This window comes from Coregonus lavaretus (genome assembly GCF_964263955.1).
Source record: "Coregonus lavaretus genome assembly, chromosome: 37".
Taxonomy (NCBI): Eukaryota; Metazoa; Chordata; class Actinopteri; order Salmoniformes; family Salmonidae; genus Coregonus; species Coregonus lavaretus.
The window spans coordinates 29,616,806-29,643,607 of record NC_140024.1 but is presented as its reverse complement, the minus strand read 5'-3'; the positions used below and the strand labels follow the sequence as shown (position 1 = coordinate 29,643,607).

At 43.8% G+C, this 26,802-nt stretch overlaps 2 protein-coding genes across 2 annotated transcripts in view; one reads left to right on the top strand and one right to left on the bottom strand.

Annotated features, from left to right (window-relative positions):
• The window catches only part of LOC311111205 (homeodomain-interacting protein kinase 3-like), a 51,957-nt gene extending 48,417 nt beyond the window's left edge, over nt 1-3,540 (bottom strand). The window contains exon 1 of the mRNA XM_084153915.1: nt 3,179-3,540. The gene's annotated coding sequence lies outside the window, so the exon portion shown is untranslated. The remainder of the gene's footprint in view (nt 1-3,178) is intronic.
• A 4,776-nt stretch (nt 3,541-8,316) lies between these two features.
• LOC311111124 (cleavage stimulation factor subunit 3) lies at nt 8,317-23,403 on the top strand. Its single transcript, XM_084153810.1, has 20 exons — nt 8,317-8,493; nt 9,396-9,497; nt 9,680-9,775; nt 14,311-14,343; nt 15,126-15,223; nt 15,437-15,503; nt 15,623-15,657; nt 15,753-15,879; nt 16,017-16,094; nt 16,433-16,595; nt 16,782-16,891; nt 17,026-17,142; nt 17,596-17,814; nt 18,154-18,256; nt 19,026-19,095; nt 19,193-19,388; nt 19,600-19,753; nt 21,550-21,644; nt 22,678-22,738; nt 22,841-23,403. The coding sequence occupies exons 1-20, from the start codon at nt 8,467-8,469 to the stop codon at nt 23,038-23,040; spliced, it is 2,151 nt and encodes a 716-aa protein (XP_084009936.1). The 5' UTR covers nt 8,317-8,466; the 3' UTR covers nt 23,041-23,403.
• Nucleotides 23,404-26,802: the final 3,399 nt, after the last annotated feature.

Genomic DNA, 26,802 nt, shown 5'->3' with positions numbered 1-26,802 from the left:
TGTTGGAGGCTACTTTGTAAATGACGTGGCCGAAGTCAAGGATCGGTAGGATAGTCAGTTTTACGAGGGCATGTTTGGCAGCATGAGTGAAGGAGGCTTTGTTGCGAAATAGGAAGCCGATTCTAGATTTAACTTTGGATTGGAGATGCTTAATGTGAGTCTGGAAGGAGAGTTTACAGTCTAACCAGACACCTAGGTATTTGTAGTTGTCCACATACTCTAGGTCAGACCCGTCGAGAGTAGTGATTCTAGTTGGGTGGGCGGGTGCCAGCAGCGTTCGATTGAAGAGCATGCATTTAGTTTTACTAGTGTTTAAGAGCAGTTGGAGGCTACTGAAGGAGTGTTGTATGGCATTGATGCTCGTTTGGAGGTTTGTTAACACAGTGTCCAATGAAGGGCCAGATGTATACAAAATGGTGTCGTCTGCGTAGAGGTGGATTTGAGAGTCACCAGCAGCAAGAGCGACATCATTGATATACACTGAGAAAAGAGTTGGCCCAAGAATTGAACCCTGTGGCACCCCCATAGAGACTGCCATAGGTCCAGAAAACAGACCCTCCGATTTGACACATTGAACTGTATCTGAGAAATAGTTGGTAAACAAGGCGAGGCAGTCATTTGAGAAACCAAGGCTATTTAGTCTGCCAATAAGAATGAGGTGGTTGACAGAGTCGAAAGCCTTGGCCAGGTCGATGAAGACGGCTGCACAGTACTGTCTATTATCGATCGCGGTTATAATATCGTCTTCAAGGCAAAGGGTGACTATTTGAAGAACCTCAAATATAAAATATATTTTGATTTGTTTAACACTTTTTTGGTTACTACATGATTCCATATGTGTTATTTCAAAGTTGATGTCTTCACTATTATTCTACAATGTAAAAAAATAGTAAAAATAAAGAAAAACCCTTGAATGAGTAGGTGTGTCCAAACTTTTGACTGGTAGTGTATGTAAATGTGAAATGAGTTTTTTTTTTTTTTATACATTTGCAAAAATTCATAAAAATCTGTTTTTGCTTTGTCATTATGGGGTATTGTGTGTAGATGTGAGGGGGGGGGACACAACTTAATCAATTTTAGAATAAGGCTATAACGTAACAAAATGTGGAAAAAGCCGAGGGGTCTGAATACTTTCCGAATGCACTATATCTATCTATCTACACATACATTATATGTATAGGCCAATATATTTATATTCCGGTCTCTGACATTGCTCATTCTGATATTTCTTCATTTCTTTATTTTTCTGGATTGTGTGTGTATTTCGTTTTATTTATTATTGCTAGGTATTACTGCACTGTTGGTGCTAGAAACAAGCATTTCGAAGCACCTGCATTAACATCTGCAAATCTGTGTACGCGACCAATAAACGTTGATTTGAAGACAGAGGCTGCCCTGTGTCCACACCATGTGTCTACTTCCTTAAGCCACTGTGTTTGACTTCATCCCAGAATGAGCTCAGGGTAAGAAAAAAAACAACAGCCTCCTTGCATTAATGCCCGATGGGGGATAGAGGGGCAGGGTTGAACGAGCACACTCAAAGCAAGATCACATGAGTACCACAACTTAATCAAGTATACTGCTTCAATCAGGAGACCACGAGACGGTGGGCAAGACATCATCCCTCTCTCACTCCCCCGAAAGTTGTGCATCCACTCACGCACTGCTTTCAGATTACTAAAATAAAGAAACAAATGTGATTTTGACTTATTGGGGGCGCGCAGTAGGTGGATGAGTATGTATGTGTCAGCAGGGCTTATAGCAACGGTTAATGTTGCTACACACACTAATCACCTTAAATGATTAATCTGGGTATTCATTAGCTCTTGCTGTTGCATGAAATAGCACATTGTGAGAACGCTTCACTCAGAGACAAGAAGACTGTTTGGACACCCTGTCCAAACTCTCAAGCTATCACTCTCCCCAGAAAAGGTTGGCTGGCTCAAACCCTGCCAAGAGCAGATTGTCTGGCCTTTAAAAAACGCTCATTCAGCCTCCGTCCAATGCCTCTTACACCACCAACAAGCCTGGGACTGTGGTACGTTTAGTGCCTTCATTAGTGAATCTCTTAGTACAAAAAAAGTGCTGGCAAGTAAGTCACAGAGCAGAGCCCCTTCAACCAAGATGTTTGTGTTTTTACAAGTGGAGTGGTGGTGAGTTTGAACAGATAAAGGCTTCAGACTGGCAGGCTCAATGTAAAGTATGCAGAAGAATGCTAGGCCATAAAACAAGAATGGTCATGAAAGTGCAATTTTTCAGAATGTGTGTCAACACAGGATCAAGAAACGTCTACCGGGATGTTTTTGGGTGAGTGGGTTGGTTGTTTTGAAGGTGGCATTGAGCCAGGTACAGGACAAGGCTGGGGGAGGGGGCCAAACTGAGTGAGGAAATAACTGCAATTTACCATGTAGGCTAATCCCACACATTTACATCTATTTCAACCTCGGATTTTCCCAGTGACAGTGAATATAAATTGGTCCCTGCTCTGTTCTCAAATGGCAGACATGACGATACCCTGTTGACTACTTCTGCATGAGATAATTCCTTAGAAACAGCAAAGGCTGGTGACGTCTATAAGGTGGTTGCTGTGGGTGAAACTAGGTAGCTGACTGTCTGAAACCAACTGTCTGAAGAATAAAAACAACTTGAAGATGCATTCAAATCATGTTGCTAGCCTAATCTCACACACAGACAGATACAGACAGACTTGTGTAAATAACAGTTGATGTGAGTTAACTAACTAGCTACTACGGTATTCAAATACATGTAAACATTACAGGCATTAGCAAATGGTTAACTTGTCAATATTCTGATAAGTATTGTAGCTATAGGCTAACTTTACATTGATGAACATGTCAACACTTACTAGTTAGCCAACAGTTAACTAGTACCGTTGGTGGCTCGTCTTCCTGTCGACAAACTTCTAGCTTGCTACTGTAGCTAACTAACTACTGTAGTTAACGTTACTAAAAAAGCACTAACTATAACAAACAACTAAAATTCAGGAACTGCAGACAACGTACGCCAGAAACCTAGCTTCATAGCTGTCTTGCCATAATTTGTATATAGCTAGTCACAGTAGCTAACTAATAATTGTAATCATAAAAATGTGCCAACTCGTTTTACGACATTGTTATCTGTGCAAATAACATCAAAGGTAATACAACTGACTGCTTACCTTCTTATAGAGTAACAATAAGTAGAATCCAGGGCTTCTCTGAACATGTTGTGGACTTAGCTATATACCCATACCATGCACAGTTTGCCTGCACTGCTGCCATCTTGTCCTGGACAACAGGAGGGGAGACCTCGCTCTCGACAACACCACCATCTCCCACATTTTAAACTTCAAAAAACTTGAGCATATAAACGTTCAATGACACCAATTTAGCCAAGGATGTAACAATGCAGTTCAAGTTATTCTCCTGCCTCTTTGGGCGAGAAAGCCCATCTCTGAAAGGGCGTCTGTTAGCCCTATATCCCGAACGATCCTCCCGTTACGTCTGTCTCCAACATGTCCCTCTGCTCTGTCTAGCTTAGGCTGTGTGAGAAATGTATGTGAGTTGATGGCCTGGAGCTAGACTAGACGAATCAATAGTCGAGCTGCGCGCGCCCAATGAAAAGCGCGTTCACAATGTGGCAGCTGTCAACATTTTTATAATGGACACTCAAGGGTAGGGTGTGGAGATGCAGCGGTCAAGGCAAAAATATTTTCTTCTAAAATAACATTAGATTCTTAGATTGTTTAAAGATTGTTTAAAGTAATATGCTTCAAGACAAGTAATACAGAAATGTCATTAAATTCAAAATTGTCCATACTGATACGTATTCAAATATTATACATACTGAAGAAAAATATTTCCAAAGCTTGTCTGAAGGTGTTTCATAATATTTATAATCTATTTCTATTCCAATGGGACTATTAGTCACTTGTTCTCAAATTCCATTCTCATGTTTGTTCAGAACAGTTGTGAATGTATGGCTGATTTAGTTCAAGGTTTACAACTGTGACATGTTATAGAGATATTCATACTTTTTTGTATTTCTAAATTCCAACAAAATGTTCACACTTATTTTTATAAAACTTCACCGGTAAAGCAATAACTGAAGTTGAAGTTGTTGTGTAATGTGCGGTTATCTTCTTCTGGTCGTACTGTACAATAATCCACAAATTGTTAATGTTCACCAACTGTATCTTCTTCCAAGGTATTCATTGGAGGAGAGATCATTGATATGCAAGTTACCAAGGAAACGGCCTTCTTCTTTCTCAAAAGGTCCTTCTATAGAACATGTGATGTGTTGTTGTCGATGGTTCCTTATTTGGAATTCAGTGTACGTAATGGAAACTGTTAAAATGAGTTACGCTGACAAATATCAATGGCTGCCATTACCACAGTGACCATCTCCGCAGCACACGAGACACTGCAGCGAAAGAATGGTTTCAGGGGTTGGAAATACTCTAAAATTGTATTTTCTCCTAAAGAAACATGTTGGCTTGCAATTGGGCTTGTTTTGGAAATGGTCACAGGGAGCAAAACAAAATATAGCTTGAAGCCCACTCTTTCTGCATGATGTCATTGACAACAACTCAAATTATCTCCTCATAAACCACCGCAGATACACCAACAAAAGGCAGTGAGATATAAATCTACAAACATCTGACATGCTGCCTTACAATAACACAATATGGGCACATGGACAATGTGATTGTCATAGCAACTGTTGATGTTTGTCTCAGGCATGTTGCTCTGTCCAGCTATAAGGAACTGCATAAAGCATAAAAAGCCATTCACAAAAAACTGTCCAAGATTCTGCAGATTCCCCACACCAAACTAAAGTGAGGCAACATGAAATAACAATTCCCTTTAACAAATCTCTATTTTGATCATGCATTCCAGCTGACATAATTGTTGCACTGATTGATATTGGACAAAATAAGTGTTCTATGGACTTAGTGTTGAATGGGTTAACAGACTTTTAAAAGTTCGCCATCACCTGATCCCACAATGACCTGACTGGAGGTGGCAAAGATTAGTCTACTGCCAGCTGGTCACACATGGTTGGCCAAATGGCTTCATAGTTGTCACAGCCTATTTGGAAATATATTTGGATAGTGACACAACCAGCTTCTTGCCTCATCTGGTCTGGCACGTGAAATAAAAGCTCTGAGTATAGCCTGGCTAAGTCTGATTTGGTAGAGTTTTTGTCCGATCATCCATGTGTCAGGCACTGCCGGCAAAGGGGGTTGTCCTGTAGGGGAGAATTGATCATCAACAGCTAATGGCTCATTCATTTCTAAACAGCAATGACCATTCTATAGGCGGCCTTCAAGTCCTGTTCTCACTCACGGGCCACAATGTATGCTGGTTCACTCTACTCAACACTTTATAGGCCTAGATCAACATAACTAACTAATTCATGATGTGCTTGATTGCCATTTCACCTGGCACTTCATTCCACATGAAATGCTGATGAGAGGACAATAGGATCCAGCATCGAGTCCCTCTTGGATTGGAGCTGAAAGCCCCTGAATCATAGTATGGTGTATTGGAGCTGAAAGCCCCTGAATCATAGTATGGTGTATTGGAGCTGAAAGCCCCTGAATCATAGTATGGTGTATTGGAGCTGAAAGACCCTGAATCATAGTATGGTGTATTGGAGCTGAAAGCCACTGAATCATAGTATGGTGTATTGGAGCTGAAAGACCCTGAATCATAGTATGACGAGCCACTGTCTGGAGGTAAGGAGATTGAACTTAAGGCTGAATGGACAACCCATCTGTCTGATTAGACTTACAGCTCATCCTTACTAACTGTGTCTCTGCTGTTTGGGTTAATGACTGACATGTTATAGACAAAAAGAGATCTATAAAAATAGAAGATTCAGTGGTGTACAATAACCCAAGACTAAGTAAATACATTCACCCCGGAGCCAAAACTTAGACAAAGCACAATCCTATCCCTAAAAGTTTATTGTTCAGTTTCTTCAGAAATTCAGAACATTCATGTCACACACGCAGTCTGAATGCAGAAGCCCACCCAAAGCAGCCATTTGAAATGATCTGAAGACGATGTGGAATCTTGCAGATATATTTTTTCTTCCTGAGAGCGACAAGCAAATACACAGCACATCCACAAACAGCCTGGAGGCACCAGCCTGACAACGAGAGTCCTCACTGTCTAAGGTGGCCAACTGGGGTTCAACCGTAACCTAATCCGACAACAGGCAACTGTCAGCCCCAGCCCCCATCTCTGGCAGCGACAGCTCCTGTCCCTGCCTCCAGCCCCATCCTTGAGGACAAACCAAACCAAACCCCAGGCCTGGCTTGGCTCGACTAGTGGCCTCAGCTGGTGAAGGCAACAGGTGTGAGGAGGGTTATAGGGTTCCGCTCTCGCTGCCCTGTAAGCCTTGCATATGTCTGTTCAGCTGCTTTAGCTCCCAGTCTTTGCAGGGAATTCGGCCATATTATGGTCACTGTAGCACCACACTAACAAGCCTAGGGGCCATTAAATAGCACTCAATTCAATTAATGATATAGCCTACATACATACAGGGTTGGGTTGGTTACTAATCCGTTACAGTTACTAGTTACCTGTCCAAAATGATGATCAGTAACGTAACTTTTGGATTACCCAAAAACGTAGTACCGTAATCTGATTACATTCAGTTACTTTTGGATTACTTTCCCCTTAAGAGGATCCATCAAACGCATTTGGTGTGCCATCATTTTGGTCCCTGACTTGTGGTCAGACTCACTGAAGTTGAACAAACTTAAATGTGTGCCTATTTTCAATGCTGAATTAAATGTCATTGAGAAAACAGAAAGGTGTTGTAAATGTATTTTTTTTCCGCAAACATCCTTTCTGAATTTAAAATTAATCCAACAAGTAATCATTTAGTTTTTCAAAAGTATCTGTTCTGATTACAATATGTTTGCTGGTGACCTAATTGATTAGTTACAGTTTTTTGTAATAGGTTTAAATGTAACTGATTACGTAATCAGTCACTCCCCAACCTTGCCAACAACTCGGACTCACGAGTGGCGCAGCGGTCTAAGACATTGCATCTCAGTGCTTGAGGCGCCACTACAGACCCCCTGGTTCGATTCCAGGCTGTATCACAACCGGCCGTGATTAGGAGTCCCATAGAGCGGCGCACAATTGGCCTAGCGTCGTCCGGATTTGGCCGGTGTAGGTCGTCATTGTAAATAAGAATTTGTTCTTAACTGACTTGCCAAGTTAAATAAAGAAAAAATATCAAAAGCAAATAAATGTTCAATCATAAAGAAGAAGTCAATTGGCAGAGACCTGGATTGAGTGGGAAGTCCTTAATGGCCTGACTAGCTGTTTGATCTAGATCTATTGTGTGGATAGTACTAATTTGCAGTTGACATGGCCATTACACGTGAGGTAGAAGTCAGTCGTCTCACACCCTATGGACTTGCTCTCGGTAATCATTCCTAAAGTGAGCATTGCAATGCCTGCAGTAAGTGCAAATAATGTTTTTCTATTACTATTCTAGCAGAATGTGTACGTGTGATGATGAGCTCTGGGCTCGATTGATATGGTCTGTTTATGTAGTCACAGTGTTGATTTGCATTCTGTCTCCCTCTGCTGTCTGAAAAATATATTACAACAACTAGCTATGTAGACAATTTTCGGATCCAGACGTCATGGCCACAGAGTTTCTAAACCCAGAGGCGCATCGCGAGACTTCCGGGAACGCTTGCGAAACAGACCAATTAGAAAAGTGAAAAAGTATTCCTTAGTTGTTCATTTTCTCGAAATCTAAAGGTACAATCTAGAATCGAACCAATGTCTTAAGTGGTTGAACATGTTATTACTCAACTTGTGAAAGTGACAAACTGACACGTTTTAATTTTCGTCAAAATCAACTTTATATCGAAGGAGTGCCTTTGAATGGACGTCTTTGCTATTCAACGTCGCCATGACATGACAAGTGTGATCGGGGATTTCTATTGGAGAAGCAGTTTTAGCCTATCTTAATACTGTACTGACTTTGTCATAGCTATCAAAGAGATTCATACCATTAGTGATTCAAATGTGTTAATTCAATGACCCAGACATCCTATCAAAGATATTACATTAGTGATTAAAATGTGTTAATTCAATGGCTTTTTTATAAACATGCAATTAAACATTTGGTTCTAAATATTGGTCTCATCCATACACATAGATATATAAAGCATTCAAATGCTGTACAAAGCAATCTCAAATGTGATTTTTTTTTTGTCTGTAGAGGTGACTTCCTCCAGAACATAAGGAAGTGAGCGTTCACATACGCCATTTTGAGAAAACGTCCAGTCACAGCAGCGGGCAGACTGTGTGCATAGCTACTGGAGTCATCGTGCATCATGCGATATAGCTGTTTTTAATTAAATATTTGTATGTTTAAATACTGTTGCTATTGCAATTTGTAATATAGGTACACTAAACGTAACCAGTCATGTCCACGGAAGCAACCGCCGACCAGGTAGATCATTTCAGTTGTTTGTAGCGAACGGTTGCTAGTTAGCTACATTTTCACCCGTGTTGCATGATGGTTCACTACCTAGCTAGGCCTACACTCTAGATACCGTTTAATGTAGATTGGGAGCGCTTTCTACATAGTTACCATACATTCTTGACAATATTTTAGTGGAAATAGTTAACTACTCAATTACATTTCCATTTTGAGAGATATCTGCGGCTAAGCTAATTACGTACTAGCTAGGTAACCTGCCAATGATTTTGGTCGTAAATTAATGGCAAACGGCTAACTAACGTCAACTAACTTGTATAGTATAGGTAACACAACCTGATATGGTCTGCGTGTGAAAGAACTTCATGCTAACACGACTAGTTATCGTGTGCTAGTTAGCGTTTGGCCTGTTGAGAATAAACACGCTAGTTAGTTAGCTTCCTAGCTAACGTTAGCTTGCTAGCTAACGTTAGCTACCTAGGTAAAATTACTGTTGAAGTTGGGCCGCGCTTTTTTGTTGCACTAGTTAGCTAACTAGTTAAAGCGTATGCAATGCGTGCACATTGTATTGCATTTCAACAGTTGAGCGCACCGTTCACTCAATAAGCTAGCTATGTCAGAAGTTGTGTAACATGTTTACATGATTAGCTACCTACCTTAGTAGCTAGCTAGCTAACCACGTAAACAAGCAAGCACTGCCTCGTGTTTGCCTTTGTTCTACTCGCTTTTTTATGTGGCTAAAGAAAGTCCAAACTGTTAAGGAACAAGTGTAGTAGGTCTATTATAAACGAGCTCTTCTAAAATATACTCTTAAAATTGTCTATAATATTGGCACACTGACTGATTTTCCCAAGCCACCTATTGTTGCAGTGTATGCATGTCTGTAACCCCAATCATCTTTTTACGTCTTGCAGGCAGCTGAGTATATCCCGGAGAAGGTTAAGAAAGCAGAGAAGAAGTTGGAAGAAAACCCATATGACCTTGACGCATGGAGCATTCTGATTCGAGAAGCACAGGTTTAGTGACTCAGGGTTGCTTCCTCTTACCTGGGGTAATCGATCGGGTCAAGGGAGGGAGAGGGTGGGGATCAACAGGGTGGTGGGTGGGGATCTAACAGAACAATTACAGATGTGTCATATAGGACTGTTTCAACTTGTTTGTCAACAAGTGTACATGTGAATGCATTCTACCCTTTTAGAACCAGCCTATAGACAAAGCAAGGAAGACCTATGAACGACTTGTTGCCCAGTTCCCAAGCTCGGGCAGATTCTGGAAACTATTCATTGAAGCGGAGGTTAATATTTTATCAATTTCTCACAACTGCATGGGTGTGCATATCCTAATAGGATCAACAATGTGACTTTCACACAACAAATAGGTCCACTTCATCTAAATTGTATATTTTTTTAAGTACGAGGGGTTTAGGTTACAATCTTAACCATTTATTTTTCAGGAAGCAGACTGTATGTTCCTCGGTTAAAGAACATCTATTTTCTACGTCTTTAAATGGGGTTAGGTGCATTTGTTGCATGTTTGATCTGCAACAGCATTAAAACTTTTTAATGGTATTGGAGTGCTTTAGCCTTTTATTCACTTGTCGTGTCTATTTATTGCCTCCTGTGTCATTTCTTTGAGGTCATTTTTGTTTTTGATCATAAACCGTATGAGTGAATGTTGTGTCCAACTTAACACTTTTCCCAGCACAGGTGTGCCCCCCTACCCCCAACAGGCCATCTATGTTGACGTCCAAAGCTGTAATATTGTATATCCCCGTTTATATATAGGCTGACGTTCACCCTGGTTTTGACCCAGCAAAGAATCCACATTACGCCAATATGTCTTTAAAAGGATAGTTCACCCAAATTACAAATTTACATTGGTTTCCTTACCTTTTATTTCTGTGGGTGGTACCTGCTCCCATTCCTGCCTACTACCCTAACCAAGCAATAGTGCTTACATCTTAGATGAGCCTTAAACCCCCATCCATACGTAAGCTCAATCATTTAATTAGTATTCCATTAGTTTTAGACATACACATGGATGCTTGTAATCCACTTATTTTAGGGGGATAAAGTGGGTAAGTATGTGAGTTAAGAGCATGACTGACCAAGCCTCATTGTTATTATTGTGCTTTAATTGATGCCCGCTACACACAGCTCTGATCCCAACTAGTCTCTGGGCCCTGGGCTGTCTACAGCAGGTGAATGGAAGTCTGGGGGAGGAGAGCAGCTCATGTGTCCAGTTTAAAATCAACCCCAAGCCTCACTTGTAGGTCTGAAGGGATTGAGTGGAAGGATGTGAACTGGTGATGCTCTGTGTAGCTCCCTTTTTACACCCACAGCTTCCTTTCAGATCTACAGGAGTTGACTAGTACAGGGTGTCCCATCTTGGTCCTGCAGTATGCAGGCTTTTGTTCCAGCCCAGTGCAAATACAGCTGATTCTATGGTGTTGAATAAGGGGACAGTATTTTCTCCTGTTAATTGTGGCTACAGAATGTGACCCAGGTGTGGTGGTGCTGGACTAGAGGGGAAAAGCCTGCAGACACTGCTGCCCTACAAGACTGGGATTGGACACCCCTTGTCTAAGAGTTGATTGATACCAGATTGGCTAATAGTCTCAAATGTTCAGACCGTCACCTTATTTGTAGGTGCATAGTGACTGGAATACAATCCTACTAGACCGTGGGGTATTTGCACCGTGCACATCCGTGAGGAGTTGGGCACATTGTTTTTGAGTCTAGAAGCTCTCCCATTCTATACACTGCTGCCCTAGTTAGAATGGCCTCATTCAACACCATTTAGCACAGCCTGTAGGTCATTCTGTAAAAGTTCAACCACCTGTTGACTTCATTTGTTTATAACTATGTACCATAGTTAAAGATGGTCATTTGCATTAAAACTATCCTTTTTTTTTTACCCTTCCAGTTTGGATAGCCTTTGATTTATATCTAGACTGCAGTCAAATCGAGGTTGCCATATTCTTTTTTTAGCCCAGTTTCATTTGCCTCAACATAGTGAGTATCCTGGAAAAATATAAACTAATTTAGTTAAGCTTTGGTTGTTTTGAGTTTAGTTCTTCTAACAGCAACCTGTCAAATAGTATGGTAGTTGCTGCCTTGTTCTTTGCTGCAGTAACATCAACATTCTAGTTTGGATCTAATTTATTAGTTTTGAGTCCCCCATCTTTTTTGCTAATGTGTAGAAAACGAATCATACGTTTGAATATCTGACCTTTTCCCACTAACCTTTCAAGAAAATAACGTGTGCTTGTGAAAGAGTTATACACTAACAATCCACTATTGGGAATTCAGGCGTTCACTTGTGTGAATTCACACATTGCAAGACACTAACATACAGGTGCAGCTTAGGGGACCATTGTCTTGGTTCTGGGTCAGATTTGACTTTTTGTGGCACATTTCACACTTACGTTGTGCTTTTTGTGTTCGTTTCAATACAGTTTCACTCACCTTGGGGAACTCAAGCGGTTGGTCTGTGCATGCACAAGCATAAGGAAATGCATAACTTGCGTTGTACTCAATTTGACTGTACCCTGCGGTTTGTTGAAAGTGATTTTAAATTGCATACTGTTTAATAAAACAAATGACCAGAATTCTGTACTGTGACTTATTGCATCTTTTCTTTATGGTGTTGATGGTTACTGCAGTCCAGTTAACAACCTCCTCCTTTCCCCATAACTAATCCCATTTTAAAGTACGCATTAGGCATGGCCCTCTGATTATCCCACAGAAATTGCCCATCACCTTCCTAGTTCATAGTAAATTCAGTTTTTTGTTGGCTGCTCAATGCGTGTTAGGTAGTAGGCCTAGTGATGGTGTGCTTGTAAAGTGAATGCTTATTTGGTAGCGAACTTATGGTAGCATGGAGAACTGGAATAGTGTTTAATGTTGTGGAAGCTATTTTTATGGATATGTTACAAATGTGCATAAGGAAGTATTCCTGTGTTGATGGGCTTGCTCTTGGGTTTTTAAGCCTGGGTCTTTCAAGTAGCCTAGATAGTTGTGACATCCTGATAAAAGGCCATATTACTAATAGAATGTATTTTATTTGGTTGATGTGATTTAGATAATCATCTTAGACAAAATTGGATGGATTGATATTTATTTAATTCCCCACCCGACTGGTTTGCCTGCACCGAAATAGAACAGAAGTGCTTTAGTCAACTGTCTCTCTTGTAGTGTATTCAGGTCTGGTTCTCATGTAGCTGCTATAACAACCTTGAGTGAGACGCTCAAACTATTGGTAGTGAGTGCTAAAGCCATGGGGTGCTGTAGATGCATGCAATGACAATGTATGCTGGCTACAGATTGTGTGTGTCTGCCCTCGAGGTGAGATTTTTTTAGATATAGCCTACCTAAAGCTATGTCACTGTCACAGGGATGTACTTTTCTAAGCATGCAGCTGTCAAGGCTGGGGTTACATTTTCTGTGTGCTATTTTTATGTTGATTTTATCTCAAGTTGATTTACCTCAATAAATCATTGGTAATAAACAATTTTGTTTCATGTTGTGTCTGTGTTAAAACTAGTGTTGTTTTTCATGTTTATCACTACAATGCCATAGTCGCCATTGGCTATAGTCGCCATAGGCCTAGTTCTCTCTTTAGGATATGACTCTTTGAACAAATGTGAAATTATTCATTGTGATCTTGCAATGATACCTCCCACCTCTAGATGTATACATATTGAATTAGTTATTTTCTTGCACTGAGTATTTTTAATCTTGAAAAAGTACTTCTGTTCAAGCTTTATGCTGCTAGGCCTAGGCTATGTTTAACATTGACAGATTATTTGATAGCCTCTCTAATCAGTGATTGTCTTAAGTGGCTTTCACAACAATAAGCTGAAAGCCAACCTGTGGGCTTAGTGACATTCCGCTGTATTGCTCTTAGAATGGATGAAGGAAAGAAGCAGATTTAGAATTATCGGGGCAGGATTCATTCCAAGTTCAAATGTATTCTCCCATTCAAACACCTGAATGTTTCTTGTTACTGTGTTTTGTCGTCATATTTTTAGGAGCTACTAGCCTTGCAGTTGCAACAACAGAAGGCCTACAGTACAGTACATGCAGCTAGGCTGCTGCATTGGGAGCCCTGGGCCTGACACACAAACAGGCCTTTTGTCAGGGCCAGGCCAACCGGTAGCGCCAGTAAAGCTTGGTGTTTCTCATTCTGCTTTGCTGACATTGGTCTATGCTGGCAGGCCTGTGTAGAGGGAGGATTGGAACTCCACAGGGCTTGGAATAGGGACAGAACGGATTGAGGACTCCCTCTCCCACCAAACATCAGCTGCCTGACGGTGTGGAGCCTCTTTCCTGCCACTGTCAGTCAATGAGTCACCTTGATGCCTGGCCAGGCTGACAGTCAGTAATGTGTTTAGTGATTGGCACGAGTGTGGTCTTTTCCAGTGTAGTGAAGGGGCTAATATACGATAGCTTTTTATATGCTGATGAAACTGTTTTTATTTAGCTTGTTTTTCTAAGGCTACAGTTTATTGGGAAGGGTGGGTATTCACAGATTCCTTCACAGCCCTTTTCTTTACCCCATGGAACAATATGTCTAGACATCAAAACTCATTTTTTCTTACAACTGGCTGATCATGTGACTCATGTATGGTCCATGATGTACAATGAGAATAAATCCCTTATCTTACAAAATTGATCTTGAAATGGTCTTTCTTGTGTGAAATTCACTTTGTTGATCTGAAAGGGACTGTGTGTGTGTGTAAGAGGGAGTTTGCATGCATGTTTGTCCATATATACAATGGAAACACCTGCCTGTTGAATTAACACTTCGTTTACACTCTGTCCACAGATCAAGGCAAAAAACTATGACAAGGTAGAAAAGGTGAGTGCAAATCATACCAAAGTCCCCTCCCATTGGCCTTACAGGAGACTGAGACTGCCATGGTTGGTTGATTCTGAGGGAGGGTCCACCTCCCTGTCACTGGATGGAAACCAACATGGTTCTGACTCATCCAGTGTTGCCCTTAACAACTGAAAAAGCCATTTAAGTCACCACTGTAATACATCAATGATCAAGCCAAACCCATAAAATGTAGCTGCATGCTTTACAGCAGTACAACAGAAAATCTACAATTCACAAGAGTGGCAAATGATTGTTTATTGCCACTTGTTTAAGTCACAGGCAACACTAAACACTTAGCAGCATAAACTATTCCATCTGATGCAGATGTTTTTACTGTGTTGTTGCTGTCTGTTATCCATCACCTGAAACTGAAGGGAAAAGTAGTTCTCTCGTTTTCACCACGGGTAGGTTGTCTTTAACAGCAGCAGCGTGTTGCAAAGCCCTTGTGTACACTGCTGTTTATATCTCCAGCCGTGGTAGTGTGGCAGCTGTCTATCAGTGAGCTGTGTTCTGCTGGTTCTCCTGCCTGGGTAGGCATTAGGTCACTATCCATTAGGCAGCCCTCCATAGAGGGAATCCACTACTTCCCCTTTTATACACAGAAACACACACACTACAAATCACCTAGCATGTCTATTTCTCAGTGCCCAACAGTATGACAGTTGTGAATGATTGAGTGCACTCTCTGTCTGAAGCATTACTTTTCAGTAGACTGATATGTTTTTCAATACTTGAAACGTGTCCCTTCCCTCCTGCTGTAGTTGTTTCAGAGATGTCTGATGAAAGTGCTGCACATCGACCTGTGGAAATGCTACCTCTCCTACGTCCGAGAGACCAAAGGAAAGCTACCCAGCTACAAGTAGGTTCACCTATTACCCAGGAAAGGAATTGGAGGGGGACAGAGTGTGAGGGCCAGGGGCTCTTCGTGTTGTGCTCACACACCATCTTAACCATTCAGCAATGCATTTCACAGTGATAACACAACACCCTATTTTGACAAATGTTCCCAGTGCATGTCTTGATATTGTGATGTAACACAAGTCCTAACCCAGCCCTGCTTGGCCATCACCAGAGAGAAGATGGCGCAGGCGTATGACTTTGCGCTGGATAAAATCGGCATGGAGATCATGTCCTATCAGGTAAATCAAAGCATATTGGCAATTAAATGATCTAAAACGAGTTAGTAAAAAATGTGCAATCTGGTAGGCTGAAATGGGGTTCCAAGCCATGACCTCTAATTCTTCTGCTCTCCCCTCAGATATGGGTGGACTACATCAACTTCCTCAAAGGAGTGTAAGTACTACTCTTCACACAATACTTAGTTTTTCCATTAAAAAGTACGTACTTCAAGGAAAAGTCCCTCATTCCCTACCCTTGTGTCCTTCCAGTGAGGCTGTTGGTTCGTACGCTGAGAACCAGAGAATCACAGCGGTGCGCAGGGTCTACCAGAGGGGCTGTGTGAACCCCATGATCAACATCGAGCAGCTCTGGAGAGACTACAGCAAGTATGAGGAGGTAAGACCAATGACCTGTGACCCTTATGGAGGGCTGAATAATGAACCCCATGGGGGGGTAGCAGAACATTGCTTTTATGTGCCATTGATATATATCATCTGTCAGTGGTACTAAGAAGCCTGGTATTGTACAAACAGGGCATCAACGTACATCTGGCCAAGAAGATGATTGAGGACCGCAGCAGAGACTACATGAACGCTAGGAGAGTGGCCAAGGTAAGGTACTCACAAACACACTATGAGGAGGGAAACTGATGCATACTGTCTGGTAAACCATGAACGCTAGGAGAGTGGCCAAGGTAAGGTACTCACAAACACACTATGAGGAGGGAAACTGATGCATACTGTCTGGTAAACCATGAACGCTAGGAGAGTGGCCAAGGTAAGGTACTCACAAACACACTATGAGGAGGGAAACTGATGCATACCGTCTGGTAAACCATGAACGCTAGGAGAGTGGCCAAGGTAAGGTACTCACAAACACACTATGAGGAGGGGAACTGATGCATACTGTCTGGTAAACCATGAACGATTGTGAGCTGATGTCTCTTCAGGAATATGAGACTGTGATGAAGGGTCTGGATAGGAACGCCCCCTCGGTGCCCCCTCAGAACTCCCCCCAAGAGTCGGTGCAGGTAGAGATGTGGAAGAAGTACATCCAATGGGAGAAGAGCAACCCGCTACGCACGGAGGACCAGACACTCATCACTAAGAGAGGTGTGTGTGTGTGTGGTGGGGGGGGGGCACAGTGATTCCTATAGCTGAGGGTGTTGTGTGTGTGAACCTGATATAGCATGCCATCACTGATATTACAGGCACAGTAAAGTTGATACATATCCAGTGTTGCGTCGAGGTTTTGCTAGCATTGCAGCCCTAACTTAGTAATTGTGCTCCGTGTTGCAGTGATGTTTGCCTATGAGCAGTGTCTGCTGGTGCTGGGTCATCACCCTGACGTGTGGTATGAGGCTGCCCAGTATCTGGACCAGTCCAGTAAACTACTGGCAGAGAAGGGGGTAAGCAAGGCCACTGATGACACAATGTATCCTAATGGGAACTGGGTTTCCTCCACGTTTGTTATTTTAGACCTTACTGGTATATGGTTTTTAAATGCCAAACTTCTCCTTGAACTCTTTCTTCCTCTCCTCAGGACATGAACAACTCTAAGGTGTTCAGTGACGAGGCAGCTAACATCTACGAGCGCGCCATCGGAACTCTACTGAAGAAGAACATGTTGCTGTACTTTTCATTCGCTGACTATGAGGAGGTGAGCTGCACAAACACCAATCATCTGTCACGGACCACTTGCCAAAACAAAACATGAGGTCGTAATATGAAGATGTCAAAGTTGCCAAGGAAATGTATAATGCTTCTACAGCTGCATTGCTTGCTGTTTGGGGTTTTAGGCTGGGTTTCTGTATAGCACTTTGTGACATCTGTTGATGTAAAAAGGGCTTTATAGAAAAATTGATAGATTGATATAATTGACTGTCATCCATAAGTGATTAGTGTATCTCTTACTGCAGACTTATTCATTTGTCTCGTCTAATTCCTATTAAGATTATTTGATTTGATTATTCCGGAGCAATCCTACTGTCTTGTTGAGTTAAGTGGTGGAGTGGAGTGTGAGCCAGTAAATGAATGTTGAATAGAGGTCCAGGAAATGTTTGACAGGCATTTAATTGATGAATGAGCGAACCCACATCTCTCCTCTTGTCAGAGTCGAATGAAGCATGAAAAGGTCCACAGCATCTACAACCGTCTGCTGGCCATCGAGGACATCGACCCCACCCTGGTCTACATCCAGTACATGAAGTTTGGCAGGCGGGCCGAGGGCATCAAGTCGGGCCGCATCATCTTCAAGAAGGCCCGGGAGGACATGCGCACGCGTCACCACGTCTACGTGACTGCAGCCCTGATGGAGTACTACTGCAGTAAGGTAGGTGGACTGTACATAGGCTACGGCCACACACACATTTTGGGTCTGAAAATTCCGTATTGAGCCAATGGTTGTTCCAATGGGAGGGAGTCATCCTTTGACGGATGATGGACAAACGAAAACAGTTGACTTGAAAATAACTTTTGACAGACAATTGATGAATGCATATACGATTTCATCCGCGTTGGTGTGTCTGCGGCCTTAGACTTAAACACGTGCCAAGAGTGGAACATTGAGAGAGAATATAAGGGGGAACATTCTGTTTCTCAGCGTTTGACTATAAGGGGGAAAATTCTGTTTCTCAGTGTTTGACTGGTCTTCCGTTACCTTCCCTCACAGGACAAATCAGTGGCCTTTAAGATATTTGAGCTGGGTTTGAAGAAATATGGAGACATTCCAGAGTATATACTTGCATACATCGATTACCTCTCACACCTTAATGGTAAGTGACAAGTGATGGATTCATTTATTGAGACTGTCATTCACCCTCTTGTGTAACAATAAAACAACCATGGGTAGTTGCCATGGCAACAGTTCTTGAGATTGTATAGTTGTTAAGCGATGGTGTTGGAAGGCTACAGAGGATCCATTATCAGTCTTTGTTAAACATGCTGATTCTATTCTCTCTATGACATAAACCCAGTGACATCCTCTATCAAAAGTAAATAGAGAACCATCCATAGACGATGCAATTACTGGTATAGTCAAACTAGATAAAACCCAGGCAGAGGCAGTCTATAGACGCTGGTGTTTTTGTTTATTTCATTGACGTATATAGATATGGGGTTGTTGTGCTGTAAGTTAGGAGAGGGAGGCTGAGGCATTATCTGTAACATAATGGTAGATTAATGAGTTTGAATGCCTCCTCTCTCTCTCTCTCTCTCTCTCTCTCTCTCTCTCTCTTCCCCCCCTCTCTCTCTCTTCCCCCCCTCTCTCTCTCTTCCCCCCCTCTCTCTCTCTCTCTCTTTCCCCCCTCTCTCTCTCTCTCTCTTCCCCCCCTCTCTCTCTTCCCCCCCTCTCTCTCTTCCCCCCCTCTCTCTCTTCCCCCCCCTCTCTCTCTCTCTTCCTCTCGCTCTCCCCCCCCCCCCTCTCTCTCTCTCTCTTCCTCTCTCTCCCTCTCTCCCCCCCCCCCTCTCTCTCTCTCTCTCTCTCTCTTCCCCCCCCTCTCTCTCTCTTCCCCCCCTCTCTCTCTCTTCCCCCCCCCCCTCCAGAGGACAACAACACCAGAGTTCTGTTTGAGCGTGTTCTCACCTCGGGAAGCCTGTCGCCAGAGAAGTCTGGGTATGAGGAATTACATTCCTACAACACCCACATCAGATCTGTGTCTGTTATTGTGTTATTGACGGTCCTGTGTTTTTTATCAACACCTCTCCCTCAGTGAGATCTGGGCGCGTTTCTTGGCCTTTGAGAGTAACATCGGGGACCTGGCCAGTATCCTGAAGGTGGAGCGCCGGCGTTTCACGGCCTTCAAGGACGAGTACGAAGGCAAGGAGACAGCCCTGCTGGTGGACAGATACAAGTTCATGGACCTGTACCCCTGCTCCGCCAGCGAGCTCAAAGCCCTCGGATACAAGGTCTGTACAACTGGTAGTTTCTACAGTTACAGAAAGATGATGCTGACTGCTATGGCCGCGTCATCTGTTAAGGGTTGAAGACTTCAATAGAAATCGATCAATGTCTATAAAACAAGTGGACCGTTTGTGTGTTTCTGTCTTGTTCAACTCTTCAATCGTGAGGGGAAAGGATAACTGTTTATAATTCTATGATGTTAACCTGTGTGTGTAGGACGTGTCCCGTGCCAAACTGGCGGCGTTGCTCCAGACGGAGACGGTGGTGACCCCATCTGCTCCCTCGCAAAAGGACGAGGCTGACCGCAAACCAGAGTATCCCAAACCTGACACCAACCAGATGATCCCCTACCAACCACGACACATGGCCCGTACGTACCTTTCCCCCTCCTCTACCCCTACCAGCCATGACACCTGACCTGTAGGTACCTTTCCCCCTCCTCTACCCCTACCAGCCATGACACCTGACCTGTAGGTACCTTACCCCCTCCTCTACCCCTACCAGCCATGACACCTGACCTGTAGGTACCTTACCCCCTCCTCTACCCCTACCAGCCATGACACCTGACCTGTAGGTACCTTACCCCCTCCTCTACCCCTACCAGCCATGACACCTGACCTGTAGGTACCTTTCCCCCTCCTCTACCCCTACCAGCCATGACACCTGACCTGTAGGTACCTTACCCCCTCCTCTACCCCTACCAGCCATGACACCTGACCTGTAGGTACCTTACCCCCTCCCCCCTCTACCCTCCAACCAGCTCCTAGTATACCACCAAATGGTCTTAGTAGTGTCTCTAATCCTCAATCTGCCCTAAGTGATGTAGTGCAATAAGGTGTCTTGCCCAGAGTATGTGAGCGGATTGGAGATCCTGCTCATCGCTTACGGAGCCGGGATCCATGTCCTTTCCAACCGCTCTGCTAAAAACCGCTCCTTGCTCACAAGAAAAAAAACTGCCATTACAAATTTGCTGTATATTTTGAAGTATTGAACCCAAACCATATGATTTGAATGAAAAGTATTTTAATAAACAACAGGAAAAGGTGACTGTAAGAAGCACTCATCATTTCAAATAGGCTACATGTCATATTAAACAGGATGTAAACACTGTAAACAGGTCAGGAGCCAGACAGAGAGCCTAAGAAGGAACGAAAATGAATTATTTAGGCTATTATTATTGTTATTGTTGTTATTGTTATTATTATTTGCCTATTATAAAAATAAATAAAAAAGATTAAAGGCTATAGCCTACAAAGAAATACATTGTGAACATTTGTGAGTGCGACACACTAGGCTGGCATGAACATTAAGCGCTCAGCATTTAAACAACATTTCGTTGAATTAATTTATTATAGTCTATAAATTGACTTACTTATAATTAAATAAAAATGAAATTAAAAATGCCTCATTAGGCCTTTGAATTCATTTTTAGAAACAGGAGTTTGGCCAGAGTCTGTGGCTTCAGGATCATGTGATGGTGACTGGAGAGCAGGTCTGCAGCGGAGAATACCCTCTCCACGCTTGCAGAGTCACTGGGGGTGCTAAACACCCTTCAAGTAGTTTTATTTGTTTATCTATTGGTATGCCTAAAGGTTTTTAGGTAAAATAACCCAATCAAAACAGAAAGCTCCTTGAAAGAGGTAATATGCCAGGCCTATTGGGCCAAAATCAACCATGGCCTGTTGTATAGAACGAAAAGTAATGAAACTTTTAAGAGATCTGTTTTTTTGTTGCTACAATGACACACTTAGCTAGCTACCCACCTCGTTGCTTTCTGTTAGCACGTAGAACATATCATGCTTTCAGGATACGTGTCTTTTCACATTCCACAATGATTCTTGTGGACACCACATCACCACCCTCCCTCTCTTGCTCTTGGTCCTTCACATCTTTGTATGTCACCTTGATTTTGCACCTCTGTGTTTTAACAGTTTCTTAATGAAAATATTTAGCTAACTCCATGACAGTAGCTATAGCAAGGGACTATAGCAGCACACAAGTAGCCTACAAATGCATTCTGGGCCGGGCATGCCCTGAGCTCATGACGTGAGCGCAACTGGAGCGAAATTGGAGCGGGTGAGAAGGCCGACGCTCCAGCCTCTAGTCAAATTGGGCACGGTCCGCTCCACTCCAGCTTCGCTCACATACTCTGGTCTCTCCCCACAGCTCCAGGACTGCACCCTGTTCCAGGAGGGGTGTTCCCGGTCCCCCCGGCCGCAGTCATCCTGATGAAGCTACTGCCTCCACCCACCTGCTTCGTGGTCGGTACCAACACCCCACCACTCACTATTGGTGATATCACAGTGCCAACACCCCACCACTCACTATTGGTGATATCACAGTGCCAACACCCCACCACTCACTATTGGTGATATCACAGTGCCAACACCCCACCATTCACTATTGGTGATATCACAGTGCCAACACCCCACCATTCACTATTGGTGATATCACAGTGCCAACACCCCACCATTCACTATTGGTGATATCACAGTGCCAACACCCCACCACTCACTATTGGTGATATCACAGTGCCAACACCCCACCACTCACTGTTAGTGATATCACAGTGCCAACACCCCACCGTTCACTATTGGTGATATCACAGTGCCAACACCCCACCGTTCACTATTGGTGATATCACAGTGCCAACACCCCACCGTTCACTATTGGTGATATCACAGTGCCAACACCCCACCGTTCACTATTGGTGATATCACAGTGCCAACACCCCACCGTTCACTGTTAGTGATATCACAGTGCCAACACCCCACCACTCACTATTGGTGATATCACAGTGCCAACACCCCACCATTCACTATTGGTGATATCACAGTGCCAACACCCCACCACTCACTATTGGTGATATCACAGTGCCAACACCCCACCGTTCACTGTTAGTGATATCACAGTGCCAACACCCCACCGTTCACTATTGGTGATATCACAGTGCCAACACCCCACCGTTCACTATTGGTGATATCACAGTGCCAACACCCCACCGTTCACTATTGGTGATATCACAGTGCCAACACCCCACCGTTCACTATTGGTGATATCACAGTGCCAACACCCCACCGTTCACTGTTAGTGATATCACAGTGCCAACACCCCACCGTTCACTATTGGTGATATCACAGTGCCAACACCCCACCGTTCACTATTGGTGATATCACAGTGCCAACACCCCACCGTTCACTGTTAGTGATATCACAGTGCCAACACCCCACCGTTCACTGTTAGTGATATCATGTGGTTGTGTTGTACTGATGTTGTGGTGTTGTGTTTCTGCAGGGGCCCTTTGTGCAGGTGGATGAACTGATGGAGAGCTTCAGGAGATGTACACTACCAGAGAGTAAGTAACTTTGAAACTGTCAGAAATCACCAGCTCCTCTTTTAAACGTTCCTTTGCCTGAATAGCACAATATTAATATCTCCCTCCCTCCCTCTCTCTCAGCTGTAGACGCAGCAGTAGAGTTGATAACAGGCAGGCAGCCTGATGCCGGCGGAGAAGGGAACGGCTCCATGGAGAACCATGCCATGGCCAAGTCACTGAAGAGACCCAACGCAGACTCTGATGAAGAGGAGGACAAGGGCGCTGTGGCGCCACCCGTTCACGACATCTACCGCGCTCGCCAGCAGAAGAGGATCCGGTGAACACTCACTCACACACGCACACTTGGGATGGACTCTGTACAGGAATGTAAACCCGTTACGTCGACCTTTTAGGGCAAATGGACTCGTCTGAAGTTTGTCTGGAAGGTTCTTTCTATCCAACCATCGTTGGTCCCTCTACACACACGTGTTTAATGTTTTTTTGTTCTTGGTGTTTTTTTAACAGTTTTATTTTTTAAAGCTGGGTGACTAATACTGTACAAAGTTTTTAATTCAACCCTTAATTTGACACTCAGCTGTTTGGCCTTGTGAGCTCTGGTGATGGACAAATGGAATCAACTTGTTTTTCTAGTCAAATTGAGAGAAAGCATTTCCTTCCAATACAAACGGGAGAAAACAACCAAAACAAAACTGCCTCCTGTCTTTTGTTTTACTGAAATTATGACTTTTGTTCTCTTAGATTATCTTAATATTATTTCAAGGTCAATCATGTTTTGAGGGGTAAAAGTCTACAGTATACCACTTTGGCCATGCATATTTAATAGTCACCACTAGGGTTCAGCATGGAGCTGTCTAGACCAGAGATTTCCAGCTGTGTGTGTGTGTATCAATGCATCAGCAGTGAAGCCTGATAAGACCAGTCTCCGTCTATCTAATCATATTCCCTGCCTTGATGCTGGGACCTGCTCAGTACCAGACCATCATAAGACCTCCCACCTGTCTGTTAGGGCTTCTGGTCACCTCCACCAGCCTGTTATTAACTTAGTAACCATGGCTGTGATCTACGTACGAGTACAATGTAGGCCGCTATCACACCCAGATCAGATCAATCCAGAGACTGGCTAATCTAAGTGTCTTTAAACTGCCCTATATTTGTTTTAACTTAATAGATTCTGGGAGAGCATCTAAAGCAAAAAGTAAACGTGATGGCTAGTGTGTTGAGAGGGGACAAGTTGGTCAGTGAGTTTAAAAATAGTATATTCTTCCTTCCGGTCCAAATCCCCACTGACCGCATTCCTTAAGGGTGTGTGAGAGATGATGTGAATAATGACAAGTGGAGCGGGGACTGATAAATACCTGCTATTTCCTGTTTACACAACCTCACAATTTATATTATGTAACACTCCGATATGGACGGTAAACTAGCCAATCAAAAAGTGTTGTTGAATGTAGCTGTGTGTATTGGTGCATTTCACATGGATACATACTAGAATACATTGTTTACTGGTACATTGGCTGTACTGTCAGGCTGTACTCTAGTCATGTGGTTTGGAGGAGAGGTGATTTTTAATGTGACCTAGGACACGAAGACTCACTCAATAACATGCTTCCTAGAGGAAATCTACCTGCTGTTCATTAAAGCAGGGTTACATCAATATTTATCCACCTTGCACACAATAGTGTCCACTACGGCTGATAATCAACTGAGACGGTGTTGTTTGGCAGTTCACTTACCCTAGGCTCTATTGAACCTATTCACACTGACTGTCCTCTGAAGGAGAGGTACCATAACAGATCATAACACTAACAATGTGCCCTCCACACCATGTTGTTGTCATATCATCTGGACCTTTACCAGAAACCTAGCCTCAAGTCAATCAACCCTTTACCAGACACCTACTGTAGCCCCAAGTCAATCTATTGCAGATAAAAGCAGACTGCACTGTTGGTTCACTCAAACACTACACTGAGGAACACCTTCCTAATATTGAGGTGCAATATATTGAGTTCCACCTCCTTTTTGCCCTCAGAACAGCTTCAAGTTGTTGGGGCATGGACTCTACAAGGTGTCGGAAGCTTTCCACAGAGATGCTGGCCCATGTTGACTCCAATGCTTCCCACAGTTGTCTCAAATTGGCTGGATGTCCTTTGGGTGGTGGACCATTCTTAATACATACGGGAAACTGACGAATGTGAAAAACCCAGCAGCGTTGCAGTTCTTTACACACTCAAACCGGTGCGCCAGTGTAACTGGTGTGAAATGGCTAGCTAGTTAGCGGTGCGCACTAGTAGCGTTTCAATCGGTGACGTCACTTGCTCTGAGACCTTGAAGTAGTTGTTTCCCTTGCTCTGCAAGGGCCGCGGCTTTTGTGGAGCGACGGGTAACGGTGCTTCGAGGGTGACTGTTGTCGATGTGTGCAGAGGGTCCCTGGTTCAAGCCCAGGTAGGGGCGAGGAGAGGGACAGAAGCAATACTGTTACACCTGGCACCTACTACCATACCCCATTTGAAGGCACTTCAATATTTTGTCTTGCCCATTCCCCCTCTGAATGGTACACACAATCCATGTCTCAAGGATTAAAAATCCTTCTTTAACCTGTCTCCTCCCCTTCATCTACACTGATTGAAGTGGATTTAACAAGCGACATCACTAAGGGATCATAGCGTTCACCTGGTCAGTCAGTGTCATGGAAAGAGCAGGTGTTCCTAATGTTTTGTATACTCAGTGTCTATACGGTATACGGTAGGTTAGTAGTAGGGAGTTATTACAGGTGTTTCAATGGTTTTCTCTCTCAGACAGACGGGCATCAGACAGACAGGCAGGCAGACAGAGGTTGTCCGCTTCTCTCCTCCACTCCTCTCTCCTCCTCCCTCCCTCTCTCTCCTCCACTCCTCTCTCTCCTCCACCCCTCCTTCTCCTTCACTCCTCTCTCTCCTCCACTCCTCCACCCCTCCTTCTCCTTCACTCCTCTCTCTCCTCCACTCCTCTCTCTCCTTCACTCCTCTCTCTCCTCCACTCCTCTCTCTCCTCCACTCCTCACTTCTCTCTCTCCTCCACTCCTCCCTTTCCTCCACTCCTCACTCCTCCCTTTCCTCCACCCCTCTCTCTCCTCCACTCCTCTCTCTCCTCCACTCATCTCTCTCCTCCACCCCTCTCTCTCCTCCACTCCTCCCTTTCCTCCACTCCTCTCTCCTCCACTCCTCTCTCCTCCACTCCTCTCTCTCCTCCACTCCTCTCTCTCCTCCACCCCTCTCTCTCCTCCACTCCTCTCTCTCTCGTCCACTCCTCTCTCTCGTCCACTCCTTTCTCTCCTCCACTCCTCTCTCGTCCACTCCTCTCTCTCCTCCACTCCTTTCTCTCCTCCACTCCTCTCTCTCCTCCACCCCTCTCTCTCCTCCACTCCTTTCTCTCCTCCACTCCTCTCTCTCCTCCACCCCTCTCTCTCCTCCACTCCTCTCTCCTCCACTCCTCTCTCTCCTCCAACCCCCTCCTCCACTCCTCTCTCTCCTCCACTCCTCCCTTTCCTCCACTCCTCTCTCTCCTCCACCCCTCTCTCTCCTCCACTCCTCTCTCTCCTCCACTCCTCCCTTTTCTCCACTCCTCCTTCTCCTTCACTGCTCCACTCCTCTCTCTCCTCCAACCCCCTCCTCCTCCACTCCTCTCTCTCCTCCACTCCTCCCTTTCCTCCACTCCTCCTTCTCCTTCACTCCTCTCTCTCCTCCACTCCTCTCTCTCCTCCTCCTCCACTCCTCCCTTTCCTCCACTCCTCCTTCTCCTCCACTCCTCTCTCTAGTCTACATCCTTTCCTTTCCTTTTGAAGCGACTGCTAATTAGTCAACAGAACAGAAGTGTCTGTAGGAGTCCAGTCTCAAACTCAAACAGGACTTTAGATCCTATATCAGGATGTGCTGTGTAACCCGGGTGTCAAACACTGTAGGTACTGTATGTCTCTGCTGTCTATTCAGACCCTTATATCAACTGGATTGTTATGCAGCATTCAGTATCCTAGTAGTTACTAAACTGTTAGTTGGGACCCACTTATGGGTCACGGGATGACTACGAACATTTTTTGTTCCATTCAT

Excerpts from the sequence above, each read along its gene's own strand:
- LOC311111124 (XM_084153810.1), top strand. The coding sequence starts at position 8,467 with ATGTCCACGGAAGCAACCGCCGACCAG. Across the intron at positions 9,776-14,310 it reads AACTATTCATTGAAGCGGAG|ATCAAGGCAAAAAACTATGA; the intron begins GTTAATATTTTA and ends CTCTGTCCACAG. Across the intron at positions 15,658-15,752 it reads ATCAACTTCCTCAAAGGAGT|TGAGGCTGTTGGTTCGTACG; the intron begins GTAAGTACTACT and ends GTGTCCTTCCAG.